The sequence below is a fragment of the Papio anubis genome, chromosome 4 (assembly GCF_008728515.1).
Source record: "Papio anubis isolate 15944 chromosome 4, Panubis1.0, whole genome shotgun sequence".
NCBI classification, from domain to species: Eukaryota; Metazoa; Chordata; class Mammalia; order Primates; family Cercopithecidae; genus Papio; species Papio anubis.
In genome coordinates, this window is record NC_044979.1 from 164908747 (window position 1) to 164934271 (window position 25525).

General features: G+C 38.8%; 1 protein-coding gene and 1 long non-coding RNA gene across 8 annotated transcripts in view; one reads left to right on the forward strand and one right to left on the reverse strand.

Moving 5' to 3' along the window:
- Positions 1 to 25525, reverse strand: part of GRIK1 (glutamate ionotropic receptor kainate type subunit 1) — a 404603-nt gene that overhangs the window by 35218 nt on the left and 343860 nt on the right. For 4 of the 7 annotated variants that reach the window (XM_009202388.4, XM_009202386.4, XM_021935146.2 and 1 more), the window contains exons 9-14: positions 24248 to 24292; positions 18892 to 19005; positions 16623 to 16826; positions 15179 to 15402; positions 9282 to 9400; positions 5036 to 5253 (exon numbers count right to left, since the gene is read on the reverse strand). In XM_009202388.4, coding sequence (XP_009200652.2) covers positions 5036 to 5253; positions 9282 to 9400; positions 15179 to 15402; positions 16623 to 16826; positions 18892 to 19005; positions 24248 to 24292 — 924 coding nt within the window. The remainder of the gene's footprint in view (positions 1 to 5035; positions 5254 to 9281; positions 9401 to 15178; positions 15403 to 16622; positions 16827 to 18891; positions 19006 to 24247; positions 24293 to 25525) is intronic. The other 3 variants (XM_009202391.4, XM_009202387.4, XM_021935147.2) reach the window with 1 other exon arrangement.
- The window catches only part of LOC110742688, a 147180-nt gene that overhangs the window by 18627 nt on the left and 103028 nt on the right, over positions 1 to 25525 (forward strand). The gene's annotated exons all lie outside the window — the stretch shown is intronic.

Here is a 25525-nt window from a genome sequence, read left to right on the forward strand (position 1 = left end):
AAAGTCAATGGATTTTGAATGAAATTTGAAGCAAGTTTAATTCTCAAGTAAGTAATTTCAAGGACAAACTTCACTAAGCACATCCCTTGCTTGTGGCCTAGTGACCAAATGTGAGGCATTTGAGTATTTTATTTGGTCATGGATCTTGATAATGTCTGAATCCCTTTCCTCCCTACAACTGGCCATTCTTTGGCTATAAAATGATTTTCAATCAACTTGAAAGTAAAAAGACAAGTTTTCATCATTTGGGTGCTGCCAGAGGAATATTGCTTTTCTGAGAAGAAAAACCCTTTAAATTACACTGTGTGTGATGAGAAAATGTTTCTCATTAGAAGTTTCCTTGTGATTGAGTAGAGACAGGACCCATCTTAGCAAACGACTTGTGCTCCAACAGCTGATCAGGATGTTCCAGGTTAGATTAGGCAAATGCAGCTTTCCTTATTCATTGTACAGCCCAGGCAAGGTTATTGTCTTTAACTGAGAGAGAAAGGGCTGGAGGAGGGATGCCCTGATGGCGTAGCAGAGGTGAAACGTGTGAATGTGGAACCAGGTCAGGACTGAGTCCTTGTGACTGTACCTGCTGTCACTCAGTGATGTAGGGCAGAGCTACCCCCAGAGCAAAAAACCCGAAACGTTTCTTTCCCTTGAGGAATAATCCAGCTTAAGAATCTGAACGTACATCCCTCTGACGCTTTCTGACAGCTTACCATCCTCAAGGGGAAAACGAAATCGGATTTAGTCCTTGTTCTCTTTCTGCAAATACATTTCTTCTCGGTAAACTGGGTTGCTGGGCCACATGCTGACTTGTAAAATGAGGAACTTGGCAACAGTGTCTCTTCTTGTGTGGGTCCCTATCCATCCACCTCTCTTTCCCTCCCTCTTTCCCTCTCGGCTTCCTTCCTTTGCTCCTTCATTCACTCTCCCTCTCTCTCTGTGATAGAAACCCACCTCTCCCAGAGTTGACTTGTTCACTTACTGAAAATACAGTTTTCTGAATACCTACTATGTGGCCAGGCACTCTTTTAGATTCTGGTGACTTAATGGCATACAAAGAAGACTGAGTTTCTACCCTCACAGAACTGACTTTCTAGAACTCTGAATTTTGCTGAATCTTGGCTCTTCCATTGCTGGCTTTGTAACTTTGGAGTAAGTTATCTAGCCTCTCTGTGCCTCATTTTCCTCATCAATAGGGACATTATTGGTATTTATCTCAATTGGTCTTTTTTTTTTTTTTTTTTTGAGACAACAAGAGTTTCACTCTTGTTGCCCAGACTGGAGTGCAATGACGCGATCTCGGCTCACTGCAACCTCTGCCTCCCGGGTTCAAGCGATTCTCCTGCCTCAGCCTCCTGAGTAGCTGGGATTACAGGCATGTGCCACCATACCGGGCTAATATTTTTATATTTTTAGTAGAGACGGGGTTTCTCCATGTTGGTCAGGCTGGTCTCGAACTCCTGACCTCAGGTAATCCACCTGCCTTAGCCTCCCAAAGTGCTGGGATTACAGGTGTGAACCACAGTGCCTGGTCCTCAGTTGGTCTTTTTAAAAGATAAAATGAGGTAATACAGGTAAAGCACTTAGAAATTGAATGTGTGGCTCAGGGCTAGTGCACAGGGCATACTGATATTTTTATTGATGCTGTTTATACTGTCATCACATTCTTCCTCTCTGAGGTGCTTACTGTTTCATCATTTTCCTGGTGACCTGAGAGAATGCTTGCATTGTTGCCTCATTTTCAGGACCAGGGAGAAAGCAGGAGCCCTCTCAGAAAATGCTCAGGGAGCAGCAGTTGTGAGCATAGCACGTGCCTGTTCAGTGGAAGTGCATTATCCAAACATGTCGTAATGTAGTCATTCAGGGTCCTGCCAGAAAAAAGTAGAACCAACTCTTTTTATATTTAAAGAGGGGCATGAGAAAGAAAAGATCAAAGTGAGCTTAAGGGGTCAGGCGTGGTGGCTCATGCCTGTAATTCCAGCACTTTGGGAGGCCATGACAGGTGGATCAGTTGAGATCACGAGTTTGAGACCAGCCTTGCCAACATGGTGAAACCCCATCTCTATTAAAATAAAAAAAATTAGCCAGGCATGGTGGCATGCACCTGTAATCCAAGCTACTCGAGAGGCTGAGGCAGAAGAATTGCTTGAACCTGGGAGGAGGAGGTTGCAGTGAGCCAAGATTATACCACTGCACTCCATCCAACCCGGGCTACAGAGCAAGACTCCATCTCAAAAAAAACAAAAAACAAAAAAACAAAAAAACAAAGAGCTTAAAGGACACTTTGTAAGTTGAGCATCTCTATTCTGAAAAATCCCAAATCTGAAACTTTTTGAGCACGGACAGGTTGCCCCATGTGGAAAGTTCCACACCTGACCTCATGGCATGGGTTGCAGTCAAAAATTTCTTCATGGACAAAATTATTTAAAATACTGTCTAAACTTACCTTTAGGCTATGTGCATAAGGTATATATGGTGCATAAATAAATTTTGTGTTTAGACTTGGGTCCCGTCCCCAGGCTATCTCATTATGTATGTGCAAACATTCTAAAATCTGAAAATATCCAAAATTCTAAAAACATCTGATCTGAAACATTTCTGATAAGGGATCCACAGACAGTGCATAGATCCTGTGTACAGTGGCAAAGTCAGGTCTATTGCTTTTTCAAAGAACAGCACAGCCTCTTTCCCTTATATTTGTACTGAACATCTTGTAGGAAGTGGAATCTTCTCTGCCTTCTGCTAGCTCATTTCCCAGTACTTTCAAACTCTTTGATATTGCTGAATGAGATAAATCATTTCAGATATTTTTTCAGATATACCAAATTCTACCTTGGCAGTGCCCCTCTGTCCTGTGAGCCTTGCAAGTGACTTTCCTGGTTTCTGACAAGGACCATGATGAATCACTAGCTTGGGGTATCTTGTGTCTCTTCACACTATTGATTTTAGGAAAATACTTTCTGCAGCTTGCAAAACCATAATGTCGTTTGTCCTTAGAACATCACTGTCCAAAGAAGAAACAATCATCATGCTGTACCCATACATTAAATAAATGATACACTTCTTAAAATAAAAAGTGTTTAAAAATCTTTTTTTAACACAGAAGAAAAGTAAGTCCTACTTTTTCCATTACTTTGCTTCTTGATAAAACTCTAGATATAGTTTACTTTTAAAACAATGTATTTTTATTTATTATGATTGTTATTAAACATTATAACTTATTGCATAGTTAATTCCTATTTTTGTGAACCAATACTGTTATACAAAGAAGTGTGTACTTTTTTTAACCTAACCTTAGGTTTTGTTTCTAAGCTGGTATTTTTCACAAGTCAAAACAGTCCACTCAAAAAATAATAGACATTGGAGACTCAGAAGGATGGCAGGGTGGCAGGGCTGACAGATAAGAAATTACTTAATTGGAACAATGTATGTTATTTGGGTGATGGAAACCCTAAAAGCCCTATATCCATCTAACAAAACGCAACTTATACTTCCTAAATCTATAAACAATGTTTAAAAAGGAAATAAGAATGAAAGAAGAAAAAGAGTTCATTTTGAACTAGTGGAAATAATAGAAAGGAAAAGATTATTTTAAAAAAAATACCCTCGGCCGAGCGCAGTGGCTCATGCTTGTAATTCCAGCACTTTGGGAAGCTGAGGTGGGAGGATCACAAGGTCAGGAGTTTGAGACCAGCCTGACCAATATGGTGAAACCCCGTCTCTACTAAAAATACAAAAATTAAGCGGGTATGGTGGCGGACCCCTGTCGTCCCAGCTACTTGGGAGGCTGAGGCAGGAGAATCATTTGAACTCGGGAGGCGGAGGTTGCAGTGAGCTGAGATCGCGCCACTGGACTCCAGCCTGGGCAACAGAGTGAGACTCCATCTCAAAAACAAAAACAAGAACAAAACTAAATGAAACAAAAAAACAACCCCCCCCCCCCCCCAAAAAAAAAAGAAAGAAAACCCAACCAAACAAAAAACCCATACAGTCCACTCAATGCTGAGGTGACAACTCCATTTTTGGTAATCTGAATATGAACCTTTGACAAGGATGTTTTTAGAGATTATTTTGGTTACAACTGTTGTTTTCCTTTTATTCACATGCACACTTACCACCATTAATACCTTCCCCCCCGCCAAAATAAGCTTTAGCCCCTTTTCTGTTATAGACTAGCTATGTGACTTGGAGCAGGTAATTTAGCTTCTGAAGGTTTTGTTCTTTTCATAAGTAAAGTGAAGAGTTGAACTTCATGATCTCTGCACCTATTGGATCTATTAAAATCTATTTTTCACTAGAATTAGAGTATTTGAGATTTGATAATAAAAGTACTAAGGCTTCCTCCAAAAGCAAGGCAGAAATCAGTTTCATTACTATGGGAAAGTAATTAAAAAGACCTCAACAATGAAATGCCCTTGACACTAAAACTAAACTCATCCAACTTAATTCTCCTGTGGTGCCTCCGAAGTCTTTTTGAAAAGCTTCAGGCATGGCTGGGAACACTGTTCTTCATCAATGCGGACTCAATATTAGACCAGCGTCTCCCGGGATTTTTTCGTTCTTTATTCTCTAACTAAGTTCCAGTATCAACACATTTTCTTGTCATCTGCTTCTACCTCATCAAGTACAGTACAGAAAGAACAAAATAATAGTACTCAAGTATTCTGGTTACCAGAATTCTGGATTAAGGAACTTTTATTTTGTGGGTTCTATAAATGAGTGATTAATTAATGAGTGGTTAGGTTGTATTCGGAATTTTTTTTTTTTTCTGGTGTAAAGGCAAGAGAGGATATTGAAGATATTGATCTATGCATCTGAGTACACTAAATTGGGGTGGAGTAAATGACATCTAGTTGGGGACCAAAGAAATTGCTTTATGCTGACTGAGGCTCCAGGGATTCCTTATAACGGGATTTTGTAATTATAAATCTTATTTCATTAAAAAAATTGCCCAACATTTTTTTTCTGTTTTTGGACAGACTCTTTTATCCTCTACCCCAAGTATCAGATAATCACTGAGAACCCTTCGTCAGCTTCTTACCTTGAAGAAGGTCATTGTTGATCCATCTCTGACCGCCCCATATTCTATCTTGGTTTGCTTTGCCAGATCATCTGCTGAATCTATGGGGGATTCCATTCTCTCTACTGTCAAGAAGGCAGCCAGATTGGCAGTGTAGGATGAAATGATGATTAGGGTGAAAAACCACCATATCCCTCCAACTATTCTGGTCGATAGAGCTTTGGGCATCAGCTCTGATCCTGTGATGGTATCATCAGAGTAAGGGTGTTAAACACAGTCAGAAGGAAAGGGAAGATGTACAGTTCGACACTATTTTAGGGAGATCAACCCATCAAAGACTTACCATCTTGTATGTAGATGAAATAAATACATTTTATAGAAAATGCATCAAAATCTAAAGCATTTTTTTCAAATCATTAATCACTACTGCTGCTTTAACTATAATTTATCAGTAGCTGATGGTATTAAAACAGTTTTAACCTGGAGATATTCTATGTCTAAAATTTGGTTAGTTTAGTTTCTTAGAATTGAAAAGTCAACCCCAAGACTTTTTGCCTTTTATTACTGTCTAAATGCATCTTATAGTGTGAAGTAAAATATTCTATGTCTTTGTATAACTATAAAACTCTTCGAAATGCTAACATTTTTATTTAAGATTAAAGAAGGAGAGCAACTTGCAAAATATTAACGTGCCATTTATCACATGTACTTTAATAAAACATTGGGATTTTACAAATAAAATAAGATGCAGCCATACTTGACAGTGGATGAATTAGTTTTTATTGTCTTATGTTACCCTAAAAGCTACAATTATTTTTTCTACTGTAGATTCTTATTTGGCTAAAAAAACACTTTCTCTGCAACGCATAATTTTGTCCTTCAATAAAATGCTGTTTCTTAACTACACTTCAAAGACAGGCTGTTTCTTAGGTGAAAGAAGACTTTCCTGGTAAGAATATACATTTTAGATGTCATTCAGATGATTTTAAATTATGTTTAAATGATAAGAGGCACTTAATGTGTTTACCAAGGAAACCTTCCTCTCTAAAAGAAAGGGTTTATGAGCTAAGTTTACTGACATAAAAGACAAACATCTTGAAAACAGTCTAGCTCAATTTTGCTCAGACTGAGCTGTGGATGTCTATACATTCAGCAGCAGAATTAGAATAAAAGAGAAGTACAATTAGAGTTCACTCCAGTTGTACTGATTCACAAGTGGATTTTGGCTTGTCCATCTGCCTGAAATTTGCCATTGATTCTGTACATAGCATATCCTCCACGAACCTGAAGGCATGACAGAGTTTATATGACTAGAGAAAAAGTGAAAGAAACACACCCTAAATTAAAAATCCCAAAGAGTGAAGTACAGTAGGCCAGATGTCTGGACTATAGGATCCTTTTACTATACTGATAGGGTGTTTTGAAGCTCTGTAGTTAATAATGGCTTAAGATGGAAAGGAAAATTGGAGTTCGCCAATCTACCAATAAATGAATTTGTGCTCTGGTTTAGTCTATAAGCAGATGCACATACTGCTCAGGAAATCAAAGCTAGCTCAAGGACAGTGATAAGCAGATCAAGGTTGGCAGAGTTTCTGGGCTTTAAATTAACAGATATATTCTCCTAATGCTATTACATATCTTTGTGTTTTATTCTCTTTTAATGAGGGAAATGGTTTGACAGCGATTTGTGTTTTCTTCTGTCGTTTGTTTGAATTTGAGTGGGTAATATTACACAGACTTATAATAGTTTTCCATTAAATTGCCTCCACGGATTTAGTGGAATGGTTTGCTGCTGTTGTTTTAATATCGTGGTTTAATGGGATTTATATGCCTGTGGATGTGTGTGTTTAATGCCCAAGGTTGTTTCATATCTTTGTACTTAATTGATCTAGCAGTCTTGTGGTAATGTGATATTATTTTAGATCTTTAGTTGGTTATTAAAATACCATTTATTTCATAGCCATAGGAAATAAATAACAGTTAATAGATACATTTTTCTTAGCTTATAGGTGCAGATTTTCTGCTGTAAATTTATTCTTTTGTTATTTGGTTGCATTTATGAAAAGGTAAGGTTTTCACTTATTTGTATTTTTGTATAATTATGTATTATATGGCATTAAGACTGGACAGACAGGTGAACAACGGACTGTTGAAATGTAATAATTCTGATTCACATCTTTCACATTGTAGAATGCATATTTAAACTTTTGGATAAAGTTATCTTAGAAACTTAGTAAAAATATTAATAGAACACAAGTATTGAGATTGCATTTTAAACCCTTGTTAGATGGCATGCATTAGATTTCTCAATGTTTCTTGGTGTTTTCTATTTTTGTCTAATTTTGTGAATTTTATAATTCTCCATGTTAATTAGAAATGCTTAGAAACCGCTTCTTTCAAGTAGAGAAGATTTGTGTAAACTTAGTACTCTAGAGGATGAAATGATACAAACACTAAAAGTTGAGTAAAACATTACTAGAAAATATTCAGGATGAGAGACAGTACTTGCTGAAGTCTCTTTAGTGCCTTTTACGGCAGACATGACAGCCAATCCTGATCCAGACTTTGCTCACGCTCTGTAGAAAAGAGAAAGTCTGATCATCACATTTAAAAAAAAAATTCAACAAAATGGTTTCCAATCGAGTACAGTGACAAGCTTCTGCTAACAAGAGAGCGACAGAGGATAACTACCTGGTTCAACACCACATGCATGCTAGAGACAGATGCACTGACAGTCATAAGTGCCTCAAGTTTGTACCTGGAAAGATTTGTTGCACCTGACACATGTTTGTAAACTTCTTGAAAGACAAGCAGAGTCTGGTTGGGGCTGACTGTCATGTACCCAAGGTAGTGGTAACTAACAGACACTGCATCCCACAGTGTGCTGTGGATGATGGTAAACTCCAAACAGGTAAAAGATGAAAGATAAATTCCGGGGGTGGGTGCACTCATATGACAGAAGGCAGTCACAGTCATATACCTGCACAGGCCTGCTGCATGCTCTGTGAAACCTAAAAGTATATATATATATATTCTAATGTTGGAGAAGACAAGCTATCAGAAGGAGCAGGGGTCTCCTTCACTCTTAAAGTAATTGCTCACAAAGTAAATATCCTAAAAATTAAATGCATGGGTAAAGCAGTATATGAGGTTTCCTGCAGGATTTATACCTCTGTGCTATGCTCTAAGTTTATGCAAATGATTTCTAGTAAATCAGATGGTATCTATACCTATTTAGCAGTGCCCACACAAACCACACTTAATTGTGTAACTAGGATTTTCCCACTTTCTTCAACTATTTACTATTTCAGTATTAGAATTTGGTATTTCTATAGTCTCTCTCTAATTTGAAGATCCAAAAGATAACTATTTCAAGTGTTATAGCAATTCCCTAATGAGAAACCTTAGGGTTCATCCCCAAGTAGCAAACATGTTTAATGTATATCCCAGTGGAATTTTCCTTTGGCAATGTATTTTGCGGCTTATTGTCAAATGAGCAGATATTCCAAAAACAACAGCTTCTGTGACTTATGATTTTCTTATATTAGTGCGTTTAATCCTGGAAGAATTTTCTATACTATATGCCTGGCACTGAAGCTGAAAAAAAAATCACAAAAGAAATGGAATTCTTCCAAAAGTTAAAGCGACTTCCCCTTCCCCCACTACAAAAGCAGAATCCCCCAATTCATAGGAAATGTATAAAATATATTACATTTCCATGGTCAAATTTTATTTCCCCAACTCCTACAGTTTATTGTTGCTATGGTTACCAATTGAGGGAGATTGTGAAAAGTTACTGGGAAGCGGAAATCAATCTCAGTAGGGTTTGCCAGAGTAGCAATTAGGTGGAAGTCCTAGGTAAGGTCAGCAATTGGAAGAATCTCAGTGGATTTAATCTGCAAAGGATTTAAATTCTGCTCCTTTAAACCTCTGACTCATGGAGTTACGGCTGAGAAGGAAAAGACCATCATCTCCATCTATGCAAATTTGTAAACAATTTCTAAGGTACCTTATGTTTTGCTACCCACAGGAAAATTTGTATTTATTGCTTGATAGAAGTGTTATTTTAGATATATAGCAAGGGAGTTCCATATAGGTCATCGATTTTGCTTCATCTTCAGAACCGGCTAGAAAGTCTGTTGCTATTTTCTTAAGTTCCTGAGATGGTGTTTCATCCTACCCTCTAGCTTCATGGTGGAGTTTACCAGCATGAAAGCCTGTCAGCACACTGTGGGATGCGTGTGACAAAGATAGGCAACCGGTGTACCTTGCTGCATGAGAGCTCCAACTCCAAACCAGAAACTATTTAGTAAAGTAAAATTGTTTTCCACCACGTCTGAGTCAGGGTTGCATGGGTGGGGGTTATACCACTCGTAGGGTGTAAACCTGTGGTAGTTAACAGAAACAGTCTGTAAATATCAGAGAAACGCACAGGACACCAGCAAAACCAAAACCTCCTGAGCAATGCAGAAAACCCAACAATAATGACGAAAGCTTCAAACCAAAGGAGTAAAGGCCATAGTCATAAACTTACAGCTTTGGTGGGCAAAGTGCAAAGAGCCTTGAGACGTTAATATTTACCAGACTTCTTATTTCTAGGCAAATTGGTCAGCTGGAATTGTACTCCTCAGCTCTAGGTCTACTGAATTCTTCTGAGTTTTCATTCATTTCCATATTACTGAACAACTAGATGAACTGTAAAGAAAGGTTCACTCATCCCAAGTATTTACCCCACCAAGTAGTGATGAACGTGACACACACTTGTTGCATAGCAACTACAATGTCAAGGTACTGTGTTGCTAGGTCCTGTGGGAGACACAAAAAAGAGGGTGACTTGCCTTCAAGGGGTTTGTATGGACAGATGGTTAGAAGGAGTCTAAGTGGCGGTCTAGCGATTTTGTAATGCATCAAAGGTGTTGCAAACTGAATAAATTAGTGAACAAAGTATAGAGTTGAATTTGGAGTGTATTTGATGTTTTTTTGATAGTCCATGGGGAAAAAAATCGCAATCCTAAATGAAGAGACAAGGCTTACATTTGGAATTATCCTGGTCCAGGCCTAATGGTATACATTAGTACTAACTACATAGCATGCCTCCCTGGAGAATTTCAAATTCATGATTTCCTTTTGATTTGTTTTAAATTTGTTTTCAGAGCTATGGCCTGTGGTCACTTAATCACCAACCCTGGTTCAGTAAGTGGTATGTTTTCTGTAGCATTATTATAGCTCTACCTCCATGGTGGTGTGCTATAGGCCGTAAACGTTTCTGGAAAAACAACTAGTGGTGTGGGAAGTCAACTTTGAGCAATTCACTCAACCTCTCTGGCCTCAATTTCCTTATTTGTGAAGAGGAGGAAATCCAGATTATCTCTGAGGCTGTACTTAAAATAAAAATCTGTGGAACCAAATACATTTTTGGTTCTTTATTTTTTTAAGCATCTGTCTGGCCTATGTAGCCCAAAGGAGGTCTCTGCTCTGTGGTTACTTTTGAGGGCTATCTTGCCAAGTGGTACTTATATTTCCAAAAAGACATTAGCAGAAGCTCAACGAAGTGATCTGGAAATAATTTAAAATGCAGTCATTTTTAGCACTGGAAGATTTGCCATTTGTCATTGGGTCTTTTCAACGCAAGCAGGAGTGTTAGAGTAATGTTAAAACATCATTCTCCAGCCATAAAGTTTCAGCAGTAAACAATGGCAGGTTGCTGACACACTGGAGAGAACTGGGTTTAAGGTGAATACATTATCTATATGAAAAGCAGGGCATGCTGTGAATCAAGCACAAGGAACTGAGCAGACAATTCCTCTTCATGAAAAGCCATTTTCTAGACCTCCAGACACCTTCTGGAAAGTGTTCAGTGCCTCCTCACTGAGTCTTAGGGGGACTGGGATAACAGTCTCGTAGTTTATCCCAGCATAATGGAATCCGACTCATTACTGCAGCTTCTCCACAGCTGCAGGGTACACCATGCAGGTTCCTATGAAGCTGATGAATATAGCTTTAATTGCCAATGCCGTGCCAATACATTTTAATTAATGTTTCAACAATATAATTAAGTTTTGAATTTGCACACTCTTATAGCCATAGTAGTTTGCTGAGCTGAAGAAATGAATACCAATATTAATGAACCTATTAATTGAAACAGCATGCAGAGTAAAGATCCCGTTACTTAAACACTATCATTGTCACTTGTATAATAATTTAAAAATATTAATTGAAATAAATTAAGAGCCTAATGTATTCAAGAGAAGGGGTTTTATTTTTTCAAATAGACCATAAGACTTGGCAACCACCAACCCCTCAATATTCTGACATTTCTCTCCCAGATATGCTCCCATCGATGAGCTCATCCCTTCCCTCTTTGGAATGCTGCTTTTAACTTTGTCTTGTTTCATACTTTGCACTTATAAGAGAGCAATTAATCTAATTTTTGTGTGGCAAAAAGAAAAACTGTCTAAACAGCAATATGATTCTGCCTGCTCTGCAGAGATATTTTAGGTCTTTCTCTCTGGGATTCTGAGTGACTTGTGGAGCATGTGGTCTGGTGAATATTAAACAGTGACATGATGCTGTGCTGTAAGACACTGGCTTTCTATAAGGCAATAGACCTACCTGTTGCCTGGATGTAGACATTTCAGCTTGGAATTTCTAACACCTGCGTAAAGATAGCCAGTGCGACAGCAGTGTCAGCATTAGGAAGTCCGGTGAAAAGATTAATATACGACCTGCACCAAAGATAATCCGAAACAGCTATCCCCAAATGACTCTCAAGAAATCAATACTGATCTTTACTAACATGATAGAGAAGGGAGCAAATGTGCTTAAACAAGTGCTTAAAACGTGCTTAAAACAAAACTTTCATATAGAAGGGTAGCCTTATGTTGAAATGTGAAAGTTCACTTTGGGTTTATGTTTATTTCTGCCCGGCTTACACTTGAATGGAAGATATAAAACAAGCTCACACTGAAGTTTTCTAATTAAGGGACTAATTTTTATGGCTGAGAATGCACAGTAGGCTGCATTGAGGAGAGAAAAATACATTCATCTTTCAAGGGAGAATGCTCTGTTGAATTTGTAATGTAATTGTTGGTTTTGTATTATAACCATAGAATTTACTTTCAAGGGTTTTCTAGATATTTTTTTGCCAAATGTCAACTTTAAAAATGTCCATTTTTAAGAAGCCAAACATAAATTATAAAATGTAAGCAGACATTCTATCTGCATATTTGATCTATTTAAATTGTTTATGATGGACATAATTTTTTAGTGTTAAATATTTTTCAAAAAGTGGAAAAATTGCCAACCACAAAACCAAAACCCTGACATACACACTTATTAAAAGTCATAGTAATTAAATATTGTTTTCCTTAGTTTATCCTACCAATGTCTACATCTTTATAAATTTAATTCAGTTCAACAAATAATTTTTAGGCATCTATCTAGTGAGGGCATTTGCTTAAATGCAGTGATGGGGCTTTATTTTTCCCCTTTAAAAGAGCATAAGAGAATACAATTCGTAACATAAATTCCAAAGTCTCTCTAGAGCTATAGATAATTATGAGATTTACTGTTTTTCATTTCCACTTCCCTAACTTGGAATGCAAACCACTAAGGTGATAACTGAGGGTACAGAGTGACAGAGTTCATGGTCTCAAACTATGGTGGTAGGAAGTAAAGGTGAATTGGTACATCTACTCAACCAGAATTTTGTTTTTGGGAATCAACTCTAAATATATATTTGTGGCTTTATGAAGCAGAAGCAGGGGAGGATTCTAAGGTGTAGAGAAGGCAAATGTAGTTGGAAGTAGAGTCTTCATGACAGTACACTTGTGCCCTGGAGGGAGATCTTTTCTATATTTCATCACCATACTGTTTCGAAGTTTGCACTGGATGCATAACACCTCCACTTTTGAACCAAGACCAGGGCAAGAAGGCAGTGGAAGAGGAGATAAGAAGAATAAGCTAAATAAGGAAGGACTGGCTTATAAATGATACTCTCGGTGAGTAGAAATACCGAATGGATTGCATTGATGGTGGTAATGGGGACACTGTTAACTTAATAGAAATAAAATGAGTGAAGTCCGAAAATATGGAGGTCTGGGTCACCAAGAGCTTATGGAAGAATAAACAAAATAAGGAGGGGAAAACTACTGAATGGTGTGCCATTCTGACATACTCTGATGACATAAATAAGGAGATTTAAGTGCACAGTTGGAGTCAAGTATAAAAGGGTACTTGATGCTGCTGGCGTTTCTTCTCCCACTGGCTTTGGTCAAGTCATGTAACAAACAATGTATTTGCTCATCAACATCGCCTTGCCTGTTCTACTCATTAACATCACTGCCTAAGCAGAGCCTCAGACTATGACATATGGAAACTCACTTTTGCCCTGCAAAATATGGAAACTACTGTTGCCCTGGGCTGCATGAATCGCTCTACCATTCCTAGTATCACCCAACAGGTATGGGCCTCCGGACAGAGGTATGCAACAACAAGTAAACACAAGATTACCCATTAGAAGGTGCTTCACCTTAGGATAGTCATTTATTCAATGGCCATTCCAAGGCAATATTAACTTCACTGAGGAGTCAGTAATGAAAAATACACCTCCAAAGGCAAACAGTTTATTTTTTGAAAATTTTATACGCAAAGCAATATTTTCTTTGTTTCGAGCGTGGTTTCTCAACCTTGGTGCTATTGACATTTTGGAGTAAATAATTCTTTTGGGGGGTGTCTGTCCTGTGCACTGTAAGATGTTTGGCAGCATCCCTGGACTCCATCCGCTTGATACCAGTAGCACTCCCTACTCCCAGCCATGACAACTAATGTTTGTAGACATTTCCAAATGTTCCCTGGGGAACAAAATCCCTCCTAGTTGAGAACCACTGATTTAGAGTATTAAAAATACAAAAGGATAATATCACTATACATACTGTCAATATTTTATTTTCTGGAGTAAGGCATACTGAAAGAGAGCTTTGGTCAGTGAAAGTATAAAATCTGAGCTTTAGTAATGGTACACTTTATAAGGCACAGAGAACTTCAAAACATTCATTTCATACTGAATGTATAAATACCCACATGTGAGAGCCCATATCGATTCAGTTTGAGTATGTCTGCCTTGTGGATCTTTAAAACCTTTCCAGCCTGGGTTATTTTCCCAAGCTTTCTTTATAATTACACCAGGGAAAGAGTTACCTGGCATTAATCAAAACCAGACAGTGGACAATGACAAAGAGCTAGCATGAAGAAATATTTCTCTTAGAAATTCCTGGAGGGAAAACAAAAATTGATTAGGGAAAAAGTTCACTGAGTTTTGTTGAAAGGTGAAAAAGATGGAAAACAAGTAGGGACATACAAAAGCAATTATTTTTTACATGGTTTATCTAGGGATAGCAAATGTTTAAGCCAACAGAAAGATAAAATAGCTGTTTCAAATTCAGCATCAAAGGTAGTCAGAAAATATGATCTACTGAAAGGTATAAAAATCCTTTAAGGAACTGTGTAGAGCAAAATGGTTAAATACAGAGTGAAATCTCGAAAAGTAAAACCTGAACTGAATCATCTTAATGGTAGCACAAAGGTTTCACGCCTCCAGGCTCTGTATGTAAGCAACCTTTCCTTTCAGCATTATTTCTAGAATGCTCTTTAACTTTCTAATACCTTTAAAAATAAATTTAATAGAACTTTTAAAGTATTTTTCTTCATTCCTAAGGGTTTCACAATCTTTTTACTCCAGTGTTTTTTATTTGCTATGATAATTCTTTGCTAACTTTTTTATGTTTTGCTTATCCAAGTATTCTAGGGGTCAAATATCTGGAGACGATTTTACAATTCCTATGGAAACATTTTACACATCATTTGAGCCATTGCTTTTGTTATAAATCAAGGAAAATGGCTAAATAACCATTTTATGTTGCTTGAAATAGGGATAAACATAAACTAATATTAAAAATTATCTTCCTCTCTTTTAAAAGTAACTTTGTAAATAATTAGAAAACATTCATTTACAGAATGGCTTTTATATGGAAACCTTCCAAGAATAGAACACTAGGCAAAACTAAAAGTACACTTTAAAGTTCTTCATTTTTGTCTGCCTCTGGGACATACAGAAATCTGAGACCGACCTACACCTCTTGTGAATTCAGTGGTTCTCAAACTTACCTTGCAATCACAAAGAGTACACAACTGACTCCCAAGCAGGCTAAGAGCACATACATCCAAATATCTGGAGACAGGGGGTTGAGGAAGGAGAAAACGCCTGGATTGGTACCATTGGGCTTCCGGTAGAGAATGCTGATGCCTAGGGTCATGAAGGGTTTGGAGAAGTCAATGACTTTCTCCCGTACGTAGGTGATGGTAAGAGGAGCCACTGCCAGGTCAGCCCTCTGCAAAAGCAAGTCCAAAATCGTCAGCTTAGTCTAGTTTCTTTGCAAATGTCTGAACTTTTCCTGGGTACTCCTGATTCTTATTCCTAATTCTAAATTCTTCTCACTCGTGAAACTCCCGTGATGATTCTAATACAAAAACAGTCTATTTACACAGTTACGTTTATGAAACAGTATCAGCAAAGAGGTTCCAGAAGGTGGCAACATACAATAATACACGCACAAACATATATAACTCATTCTGGAGCTAAACGAAGACAAAAATGCAGGAGGGTGTCTTTAAAAAGGACATGTGAGAAAAAGAAGGAATGAGCAACTTGGTTGTACTATTAATTGACATGATGAGATTTTGCTCTGAGTTGAAACTCTTTAAATCTTCTTTTTTTCTTTTTCTTTTTTTTTTTTTTTTGAGATGGAGTCTTGCTCTGTCAGCCTAGGTTGGAGTGTAGTAGCGCTTATCTCGGCTCACTGTAAGTTCGCCTGGTTCACGTCATTCTTCTGCCTCCAGCCTCCCGAAAGAAGGTTGGGACTACAGATACCCGCCACCGCTGTACCTCGCTTTTCTAATTTTTTGCATAAGTTTCACCGCAAAGGACCAGAGGCCCCTATTCCTGAACTTCAGATTCAACGCCATGCCTGCAAGCGTGTGTCCTGAAGTCAACCACCGTGGTTTATAACAGCATAATTCATGATGATGGTGACACTTCAAACTCACCCGTTCCCACCTCAGTTCGTGGCCATCCCCGGCAGGAATTCAGGTGGAAGTAATTTGATCACGGGGTAATGGGCTCTGGTGATTATGAGTGAGTCTCATGAGAGCTGATGGTTTTATAAGTGTCTAGCATCTCCCCTGCTTTCACTCATTCTCTCACCTGCTACCCTGTGATGAGGTGTCTTCTGCCGTGGATATAAGTTTCCTGAGGCCTCTCCAGCCATGAGGAACTGTGTCAATTAAATCTCTTTCCTTTATAAATTACCCAGTCTCAGGCAGTTCTTTATAGCAGTGTAAAAACAAACTAATGCACCATATATTTTTATCATTAATTTTTATCTTTACTTTCCCTTCTGAGTAAGCAAACTCCATTTCTAGGTTGTTTTCTTTGCTTCTTAAAAAAATTGTTATGATTCAAGAAAAGGAAACATTTCTTCTGTCATCGTTTTTTCCTTTCTTACTTTCTCTTATGCATATTTTCAGATATGTTAGAAATACTGTTACTTACATGATCTATGAGTTCCTTAACCATCCCGTTCCACTCCCCTTTGTCATTCTGGGCCCCGTATTTGCCATCCGGAACTAGTTTAACATCATAAATGAAACCCAGGATGTTTGACAATTCTTTCAACAGGTCCAGGCAATAACCTTCAAATCTGTCATTTCCATATAGAGGCTTATCAGATTTCCTGTACATAACATAGGGTTCTTCCTAAATGAAACAAACCAAATATGAAAACCCTATTATAATGAAAGGAAGAATTTATCCCATCAGCAGCTCAAAGATGTGAAATATTTGGTAATGATTTTGAAGAGCTGAGAGTACTGAAGTCATTCACTCCTCTGCCTGCCTATGTCCTCTATAAATTCAGAACACTTCCTATATTATAGTTTCTTTCCCTTCTGCCTCTTTCGGTGGGAGCTTTTCCTTCCTCTGTGGAGGGTGCAGCTGTGTGGGAATGGTGTGATGGATACATAGTCACATTTAAACGTTGGGTCTGAGAAGAAGGAAGGTGCAGAGGGCAATAGGGGCCCAGATGCCTGGCCACCCACTGTGCCAATACCCAAGCCTTTTTTGTATGACCCCTCACCCTTCTGGCTTTTTTTTTTTTTTTTTTTTTTTTGACGGAATCTCGCTCTATCGCCCAGGCTAGAGTGCGGTGGGGAGATCTCAGCTCACTGCAAGCTCCGCCTCCCAGGTTCAGGCCATGCTCCTTTCTCAGCCTCCTGAGTAGCTGGTACTACAGGCACCCGCCACCACACCTGGCTAATTTTCTGTATTTTTTCATTAGAGATAGGATTTCACCATGTTAGCCTGGGATGGTCTCGATCTTCTGACTTAGTCCCGCCTCGGCCTCACGAAGTGCTGGGATTACAGGTGTGCGCCACCAAACGTGACCCTGGCTTTTAACTAAGAACCTCAAGACAGAGAAATCTATATCACCAAGTATTTCCTTTCATTCTTTGCACCTCCTATCTATGACTATTCTCATTTCTTCATCTAAATTTCACCTCAATTTCACTATTCACTTATGATTTATATGTTTTGATTGGTTTCCTTCAGGGTAGCCTATTCCAAAGGCCATTGCTATGTCTTGTCTTTTCATCTTTCCCATCTTCTTTTTTCAGATCACCTCAAATCTCACATCTGGTCATTTTCTGCTTATACACGTACATCATCAGTCCCCTCTCCTATAAATAATGGACATTTCCCTACTACCATGCATCTGTAACTTGTTAATTCTCATTTGACTGAATGAATGCTCATTTTGTTGTATAAAATTATAATAGTAGCTATAGTACTGACATATTCTTTATGTTTAGGTTTATCCTCAAACTGATAGTGGGGTCATTCAAACACAGTAGAAAACCCTGTGTTTTCATAAGACAGGCATAGAGAAAGTAGTAATCAGAAGAGCAAAACAGTTTTTACTTTGGATGAACAATTCTCACAAGTTAATAATATCAACAACAAATTGATTTGACATTGTGGACTGGTGTATGGCAGGATGTCTGCAAATAAGGATTTCAGGGAGGGCTACTCATGCCCAACTCCCTGGAGAAAGGAAAAAGCAGAAAATAAGCAACTGGTAGCTGTACAGTGGCTGGATGGGGCATGACCAGGGCTCTAATAGGAGGCAGGACTTTCCAAGAACAGTTAGTAAAGGAGCTGTGTACAGAAGTGTGAGCAGAGCAAAGGGAGCCGAAGGAAGTAGGGGTCTGATTTGGCAGCAAGTCATAGACACACATGCAACAGCCTCTTCGGGAAACCTGCACCACCCAGGGCTGAGGCAGGAGGGAGGAAAGAATACTCCTGAAGCTCAGTGCAGCTGGACCCTAGAAACAGTGCTACTGACGGGCAGAAGCTACGGTTGTAGAAAGTCAGAGGTTCTGAAAAAACTAATAGCAGTTGGGAGGGAACGGGAGAAGAGCTTCTGTTACCTCTCTTCCCCCACTTCCCTAGTCTCTTGCTAGGGTCTCCACATGGTTGAAACTAACCAACAGCCAGAGAGCAAGGGAGACCAATTGGGAGGGGACAGACAGCGGGGCTAAGTAAGACTGACAATGGATTGGAGGTGGGAGATCTTCAGAACAATGTTGGAAGCTTGTAATTCAATCATATTGTAAGTACATACAAACACAGGCTTTTAGGGTTCCAGTTAAAAGTAGACATTTGCAGATAGAAGTGTTGGCATGAAAAAGACAGTTGAGGAATACTTCAAAGCCTAAGGAAGGAGTCTGGATAAGACACCCTCAATTCCATGAATTCAACTTACCAGAATGGTGGTGACAATGAGTGTTCGATTGGCCAGTGAATCAGTAATATTGCTGGACTTGTCTTTGTTGCTGTCCGTCATGTTAAGCCCACTGTTGGAATTCCAAATCCCAATCTACACAGAACACAGTACATCAGAGGCTGCTGGCTGTCAGTGTGGCATTTACACCAAAGAGAGGACCCTTCTCTACCAGGAATGGGCACAAAAGCTCACAGTTTGGGACACCAGGGCATCACAGTGGAAGCTACTAACCGTGGGGAAATGAAACAATGGAGGAATGAATGTGTAGACAAAATAGGATATATCTGTGCTACTGGGGACGGGGTAGGTGGAGGTCTTTTTCTTTTTAATTTAGTAAGCTCATTGTTCTTTTTTAAATTAAAAATATTTAAAAATTCTTAAATGAATATCAGATTTTTCTTCCTATATATATTTGTTGAATATCTACTTATGTGCTGGGCACTGCTCTAGGCATCTGAGGACTAAACAATGAATAAAACATACAAGAGTTTCTTTCCTTGCGGAGCTTACATTCTACTTATATAAACCTTAGGCTGCCAAAGTAGTATCATTAGTTTATTTAAAATTTATGAATAATGGGGTGAAGGAGCAGGGTGAATGGTGGAGAGACCAGGCATCTAAAAGGGAAAGATAGTGGGGTGTCGAGGCTCATGCCTATAGTCCCAGTGCTTTGGAAGGCCAAGGTGGGAGAGCAGGTGTTCAAGACCAGCCTGGGCAACAGAGTGAGACTTGATCTATACAAAAAATTAAAAAAAAAATAGCCAGACATGATGGCACACGCCTTCAGTCTCAGCTACTCAGGAGGCTGAGATGGGAGGATGGCTTGGGTCCAGGAAGTCAGGACTGCAGTGAGCCGTGATTGCACCACTGCACTTCAGCCTGGGTGACAGAGCGAGACACTGAAAAAACCAGAGTAATTTTTTCTTTAAAAAGGGAAAGAAAAACGGAAGAAAACATGTCATGTGCATGAGAAGTAGACTACGTTCAGGGCCTATCTTCTTTGAGGAGGCAAAGCTAGGCAAAGAGTGCCTCTTGTGAGCCCTAGCAAGACTCTGTTCATCTCTCTGTCACAGCAGCTAGCATCTTCTGTTATGATTTATCATTTATCTCTCTTGTCTGTCCACTTGGTCATGAACTACTTCAGTGAGGGTGCTCACTTTTACTGCCCACTGATTTTACTGTCACAAAACCAACCATGGCAACTGGCATTCAGTAAAGACCATTACTCTTTTTTAAAAATAATGATCTGCAATTTTCTCCAGTGGCCAAGTCTCTCCTGGGTTGTGAGGCCGTGTAGAAGTATATGGATTCATTCAGCCTCTGTGGGAACCCGGAAGAAGAGCCTTTGGGATTTTGAGCTATTTTTCCGAATCTTTCTTTAGGCATTTACTGCCAGCCTCACATGGTGGCCTGCAAGTATGTTTTAGAGCCAGGAAGACCTTGTTGCTGTGTGTCCTTGAATGAGATTCTAATCTTTCTGAGCTTCAGTCAATTCTTTACCTATAAAGTATTTCACAGGAATAATGAGAAGATCAAATAATCAGATGATGTATGTGGAAGAGTTGGTGTGTGTTGTTAAGAGCTGCACACGTAGTAACAAGGACATTGAAACGACTGCCTCAGTCATTTCTTCAACCTTACCCTGTCATGAAGGAATTTGGACTCATTTTTTAAAAAATTCAGAATCTGATAAAGTAAAAGAGCTATGACAAGTGGAGGAAGTTTAGGAACATGAACACTTGGACCTGCTCTGAGATGGACAGCGTGGAGCTATGCTTGGTCCCTAAATATGTTCCTCCAATGGGAAGACAGATGGGAGTGTTAGGCTCCATCCTCCTTTGCTTTTCTATTTCTTGACTCTGATGTACTGCCTATATTTAGCAGCTGGAAATTCATCTAGCTTGACAAGTATCCCTTTTAGAGACATCAATGCTTTGAGGAAGTTTCAAGGACTATTACACATTCACACATCAGTGTAATTTCAGTTTTATTTCCTGTACTTAGTGAGGGTTAGTTGATTGGTGTAGGTAAATGGGGGAATGGGATAGTTTTTGCATTTGAAAATATTGTGATCCTGTCTGAAAAGAGGTGTTTGTTGGGTTCTAGGCTGTACTCTTAATAACCATTCAACATTTCCAGGATCTAGTGTGATGAGTATCACCTAGAATGCACATTATACATCTATTGGTTGAATAATCTTTAGCTTTCTTAATTTGGCTTTAGACTCAGGAAAAGTAGACAGCATTTTCTTCTTTTTCTTCTCAACCTCCATCCCTTCTTCTGAGGCAGGGACCCTTGCTTCTAGGAAATGTAACTCAGGCTAAATATACCTGTCTATTGATTTTCATCCAAGGCTGTGCTTTAGGTTGTGAACAATTGATTCCTAGCTCCATGAAGAGTGTGTGTAAATTGGGTCCTGACTATACTTCTAATTAAACCTTCACTTAGACACTGAGGAGAAGGGAATCTAATTTTTAATTAAGTAAGTATTGAAGGGTGGAGAAAATAACTGTTTTTAGCCACTTGATTAAGTGATAGGATTCATTCTCTTTAAATCTTATTTCTATTAATGTCAAGTATGTGTGTGTTGGAAGGAACTACCATAATATTTGAAAACAACAGTGTTCAATGGCCTAGCAATATCACTCTCTTGTAAAATAAAACTTGAACTTGTAGACAAATACACCCCACAGCTTGATGTCTGGTTTTTCTTTCTTTTGCTATCTGCACTAAAAGTGCAGAAGCTAAGAATCATTGCTGCTGTCGACCTGGTCAACTAAGTCCCGAGTTTAAACTTTCCTCCTTAAAATGAGAAAACAGTGACCATTTTTTCCCCTTATTATCTCTACAGAGAGACCTACAGAAGATCCTTTAAATGTAGACCAGAAGAATATCAAAATATAGTAAAGGTCAGGCTATTCCTGGGAAATGTACAGTATATATATGCAATTTGAATGACTTCAGTCTTCTGTTTCCGAACTTGTAATCAGCAAAACAGAATTGTGTGTGTGTGCGCGCACGCACATGTGTGCAACTGTGTCTTTTAAACCCAAGTAGTCAAGTGGCTTTATCTGTTACTTGAAGTAAATGAATATGTTGTCAGGAAATGGATGTCTCCCTTTAAAGAAGTCACATCTCATGATTCATGTGTGCTGGAGAGAGGGGTGAAGTTAAGAAGATGCCTGGACATTTGACATTTCGGTCCTGTTCTACGACCTAGGAGGAGTGCCTCCAGGGGGTAGAACCTCGGTTTTCAAACTTCATAGTGAAAGCAGATAGCAGTCATTTACCAGTGAGAAGTAATGGAGGTTGGATCAGTTACTTGTGGGGAGGAGCACTCTGTATCTAAATTATCTGGCCCTGATTTACTTTACTTTGTAAGCTGGTGCAAGGGAGCAGCCATGTGTTATCTAGGACAACTGAGAAAAGCATCTGAAAATGAGTGCCCAGATGACATTAGGCAAACTTTTTTTTTAAAAAGCGATGCAATAAAAAGGGCGTTCAGAGAGTGACTAGTATCTATCTTCTAAACCTAGACAGTGATTCATGTAAACTTAACATCTAAAATGGCTGAGGGAAATAATCAGGTATCTGGGGAAAAGATAAAGGTATGTGTATTTCCTGTATTACGATCCTTATATCACACATCTTTTAGTGAGGGATGTTGTAAAGATCGCTACCTCCCTCTTTTGGAAAGAATTTCGGGTGAATAATACTATTCTAAAATAAGTCAGAGTACTGAGGACAGCTTTTGGAATTGAAACATGATGAAGGTGAATTTTTGTTTTAGTTGGAGACTTCTGGAGAAAGTGTGATGTGTTTGTTGGGTCTGACTGTGTCGCCTGTGCTAGAACTCAGGTTACCGTGAATTTTTGATGAGGAGTCATAACACAAAACAGCACACCACGGTATATACAACTTACAGGAACATGAACATCCCTCTTCCAGGAAGGAAGAGGCATGAAGGCATAGAGGATCAAGACCAGAAAGTTACATCCCTGGGGAGCGTGTGTGGCTCTTGCAGCTTAGTGACAAATACAGGACATCCCCCCTCCCCTGTATATAATTTCAAAGCTTGGATTCCATTCCCTAGGATATTTGTATTAGATTAATTCAAAGTGCCCAGAGTCTCAAGATGGATTAGTATAATAGGTTTTTTTTTTTTTTTTCTTTTTCTGGGTGCCAGTTAGGTTCATCTATTTACCAGTGAAATTGTAGTGAGGAAACCAGATCACCTTCTACGTGCACTTAGTAGCCTTGTTCACTGAAGATTAAAACAAGTCTTTTAAACCTGTGCTTTGAAAACTTAAAAAGAAAAAAATTTTGAATTTATCACTGAGTACTACTAAGAGGGAGACAAGGTTTTTGGCTACAGGGAGAAACTTGTGTACACTTTCTGTGACATAGCTGATAATTTGAAAGAGGAAAGTGAACCTGACAAGTTGAACGACCTGAAGCAATTTAAGATCTATTCATCAGTCCGTAGATCTTTTTTTTTTTTTACCAAGTAGTTTTAGAGAGACAGAGACAGAGAGGGAAGGAAGGAGAGGAGGAAGACAAAGAGAAAGAGGAGATGAAAGAAAATGTTTGCTTATCAGGGGGACCTTTCTCTGATTCAAATGTTTTCAATGTCTCATATTTGCTTATATAAAGCTATGCACATTCATTGGCAACATGGCACTGTATAATAAACTATAAAATAGTAGGTGTTATAATTCACAAGATAATCTCATTTCCTTTCCAAGGTCCCTAATGTTTGTGTCCTCTTTAGAACGGTGGCTCTAAAACAAATTGCAAGACAGTATGCTCTGATGAAGATATCGTGCAAAACAAAAGATAGCTCATGAGAAAAGGAAATTTCTGAAAATGGTTCATATTTTGTGGTGGTGACATTGGAGGAGATGTCCTAGCCTTCTGACTCTGTAGCCTATTTGACTAGTCTCATGGATCAAATCTATTGTTGTTTTTATCCCCCTTAGGGAAAATATTTAGTGATTTGAGAAGGAATATAAGTAGGTCAGTGTCTCCTTCTGTTACAGTTACCTGCTTTCAATCCTAACAGGGACTGATCCTGCCTGGGAGAAACAAAAATAATCTTGGGGCAAATATTTAATCCATCATTATTTAATCCATTGCAAACCTGTTTTCAATTCACAGGTGATGTTGTTGAGAGACAGCATATTCAATCACTCCTCCTCTCTCTTTACATGGAACATTCCCTCTAAACTGCAATTGGAGAGCTACAGGTCTGGTAACATTGGAAGGGCACAGGCTTTTCCAATGACATTCCCCATCCCACCCCCAGGTTTCCTGCAGGTGTTGTCAGAGTACAAACCTTCTTCCACACTTTATACAAGTGTTTAGACACTTCGCCAGCAGCCTTGGTTTTCAGAGAGAAAAATAAAATAAAAATAGCACTTAATTAAAATGGAGAGTGAAACCCAGAAGGAATCATGGTGTGTGAGTGCTTAGAGTGTTACAGTTCCCACCCATTGTTTGGAATTTGCATCTTAATTCAATATAAAGCCTGACAATAGGAACAGCAAAGAGATGAATCGAGACTTGTGTCTCACAGAAGTTACCTGGTGGTAAGACTCAATTTTTACTTTTCCTTTTGCACACCAAAAAATGCTTTAAAGTGCTTTTCAGTGTATACAGGTATGCTGCAGTGTTAAGGGTCTTCAGTGTTCCTTAAGAAGACCCTTTTAAGGCATGGGTAACTAAAACCAATCAATCAATCAACCAGCAAATCAATCAATACACACACACACACACACACACACAAACTTCCTAACCAAAAGAAGAAGTATGCTTGATGACTTATTCTTTGATTATAGGTTTTCAGGCAGTAGAAATTTGAGTGAAAGTGAGAATGGGATTTTTCTAATAATTTTCCCTATTGAATCCAAGAGAGGCTGACATAAAAAGATTGGGCATTTCCTCCCTCAAGAGAGACATGTTGGCTTCCCTCATTGCCTTAAGGCCCAATCAGCCTTCTCAGGAATTGAGCCCAAGACACCTGAAGAGAAAAAAGTTATTGCAAACAATGAAGAGATAAGAAACAAATACAAAACACTTTCATCTAATTCGATTTTGCCTTTGATGGAAAAACACCAATGCAATGTGCATAATATTACAGTGTGTAGGTAGCTGTGAAAGCATAACAATGGCTCTCCATCTATTTCATCATTCACCTAGCCAAAAAGATGTTTCCTTAACAGCTTTTCTTCCCCCTGCAGTGCTATACGAAAGAGGAGAACAGAGTGGGGAAAAGACTCATGCTTCAAGAAGCAGACATTTTCTTTAAACAATTATAGGTTTTTAGATCATAACAAGTATCTTTTTTCTTTTGTTCCCTCCAGCCAGCATCCCACACACACCATTGTGGAGGCTGGCTGGATGTCTTTTGCTCTATCAGAGCATGTTAGACCAACAGAGGGGCAAATCAGAGTGAAGAGGAGGCCAGAAGATGGGAGAGGCATTTTTGAAGTGAGAAACCTGCATGTATCATGTGTACCCTCAAAACTGCAAACTAATTATTTTCCTCAAACATTTCACACCACTGGGTCACCTTCTAATACATTCGGCCTAAATGATCTTTGTTCCCATTAAT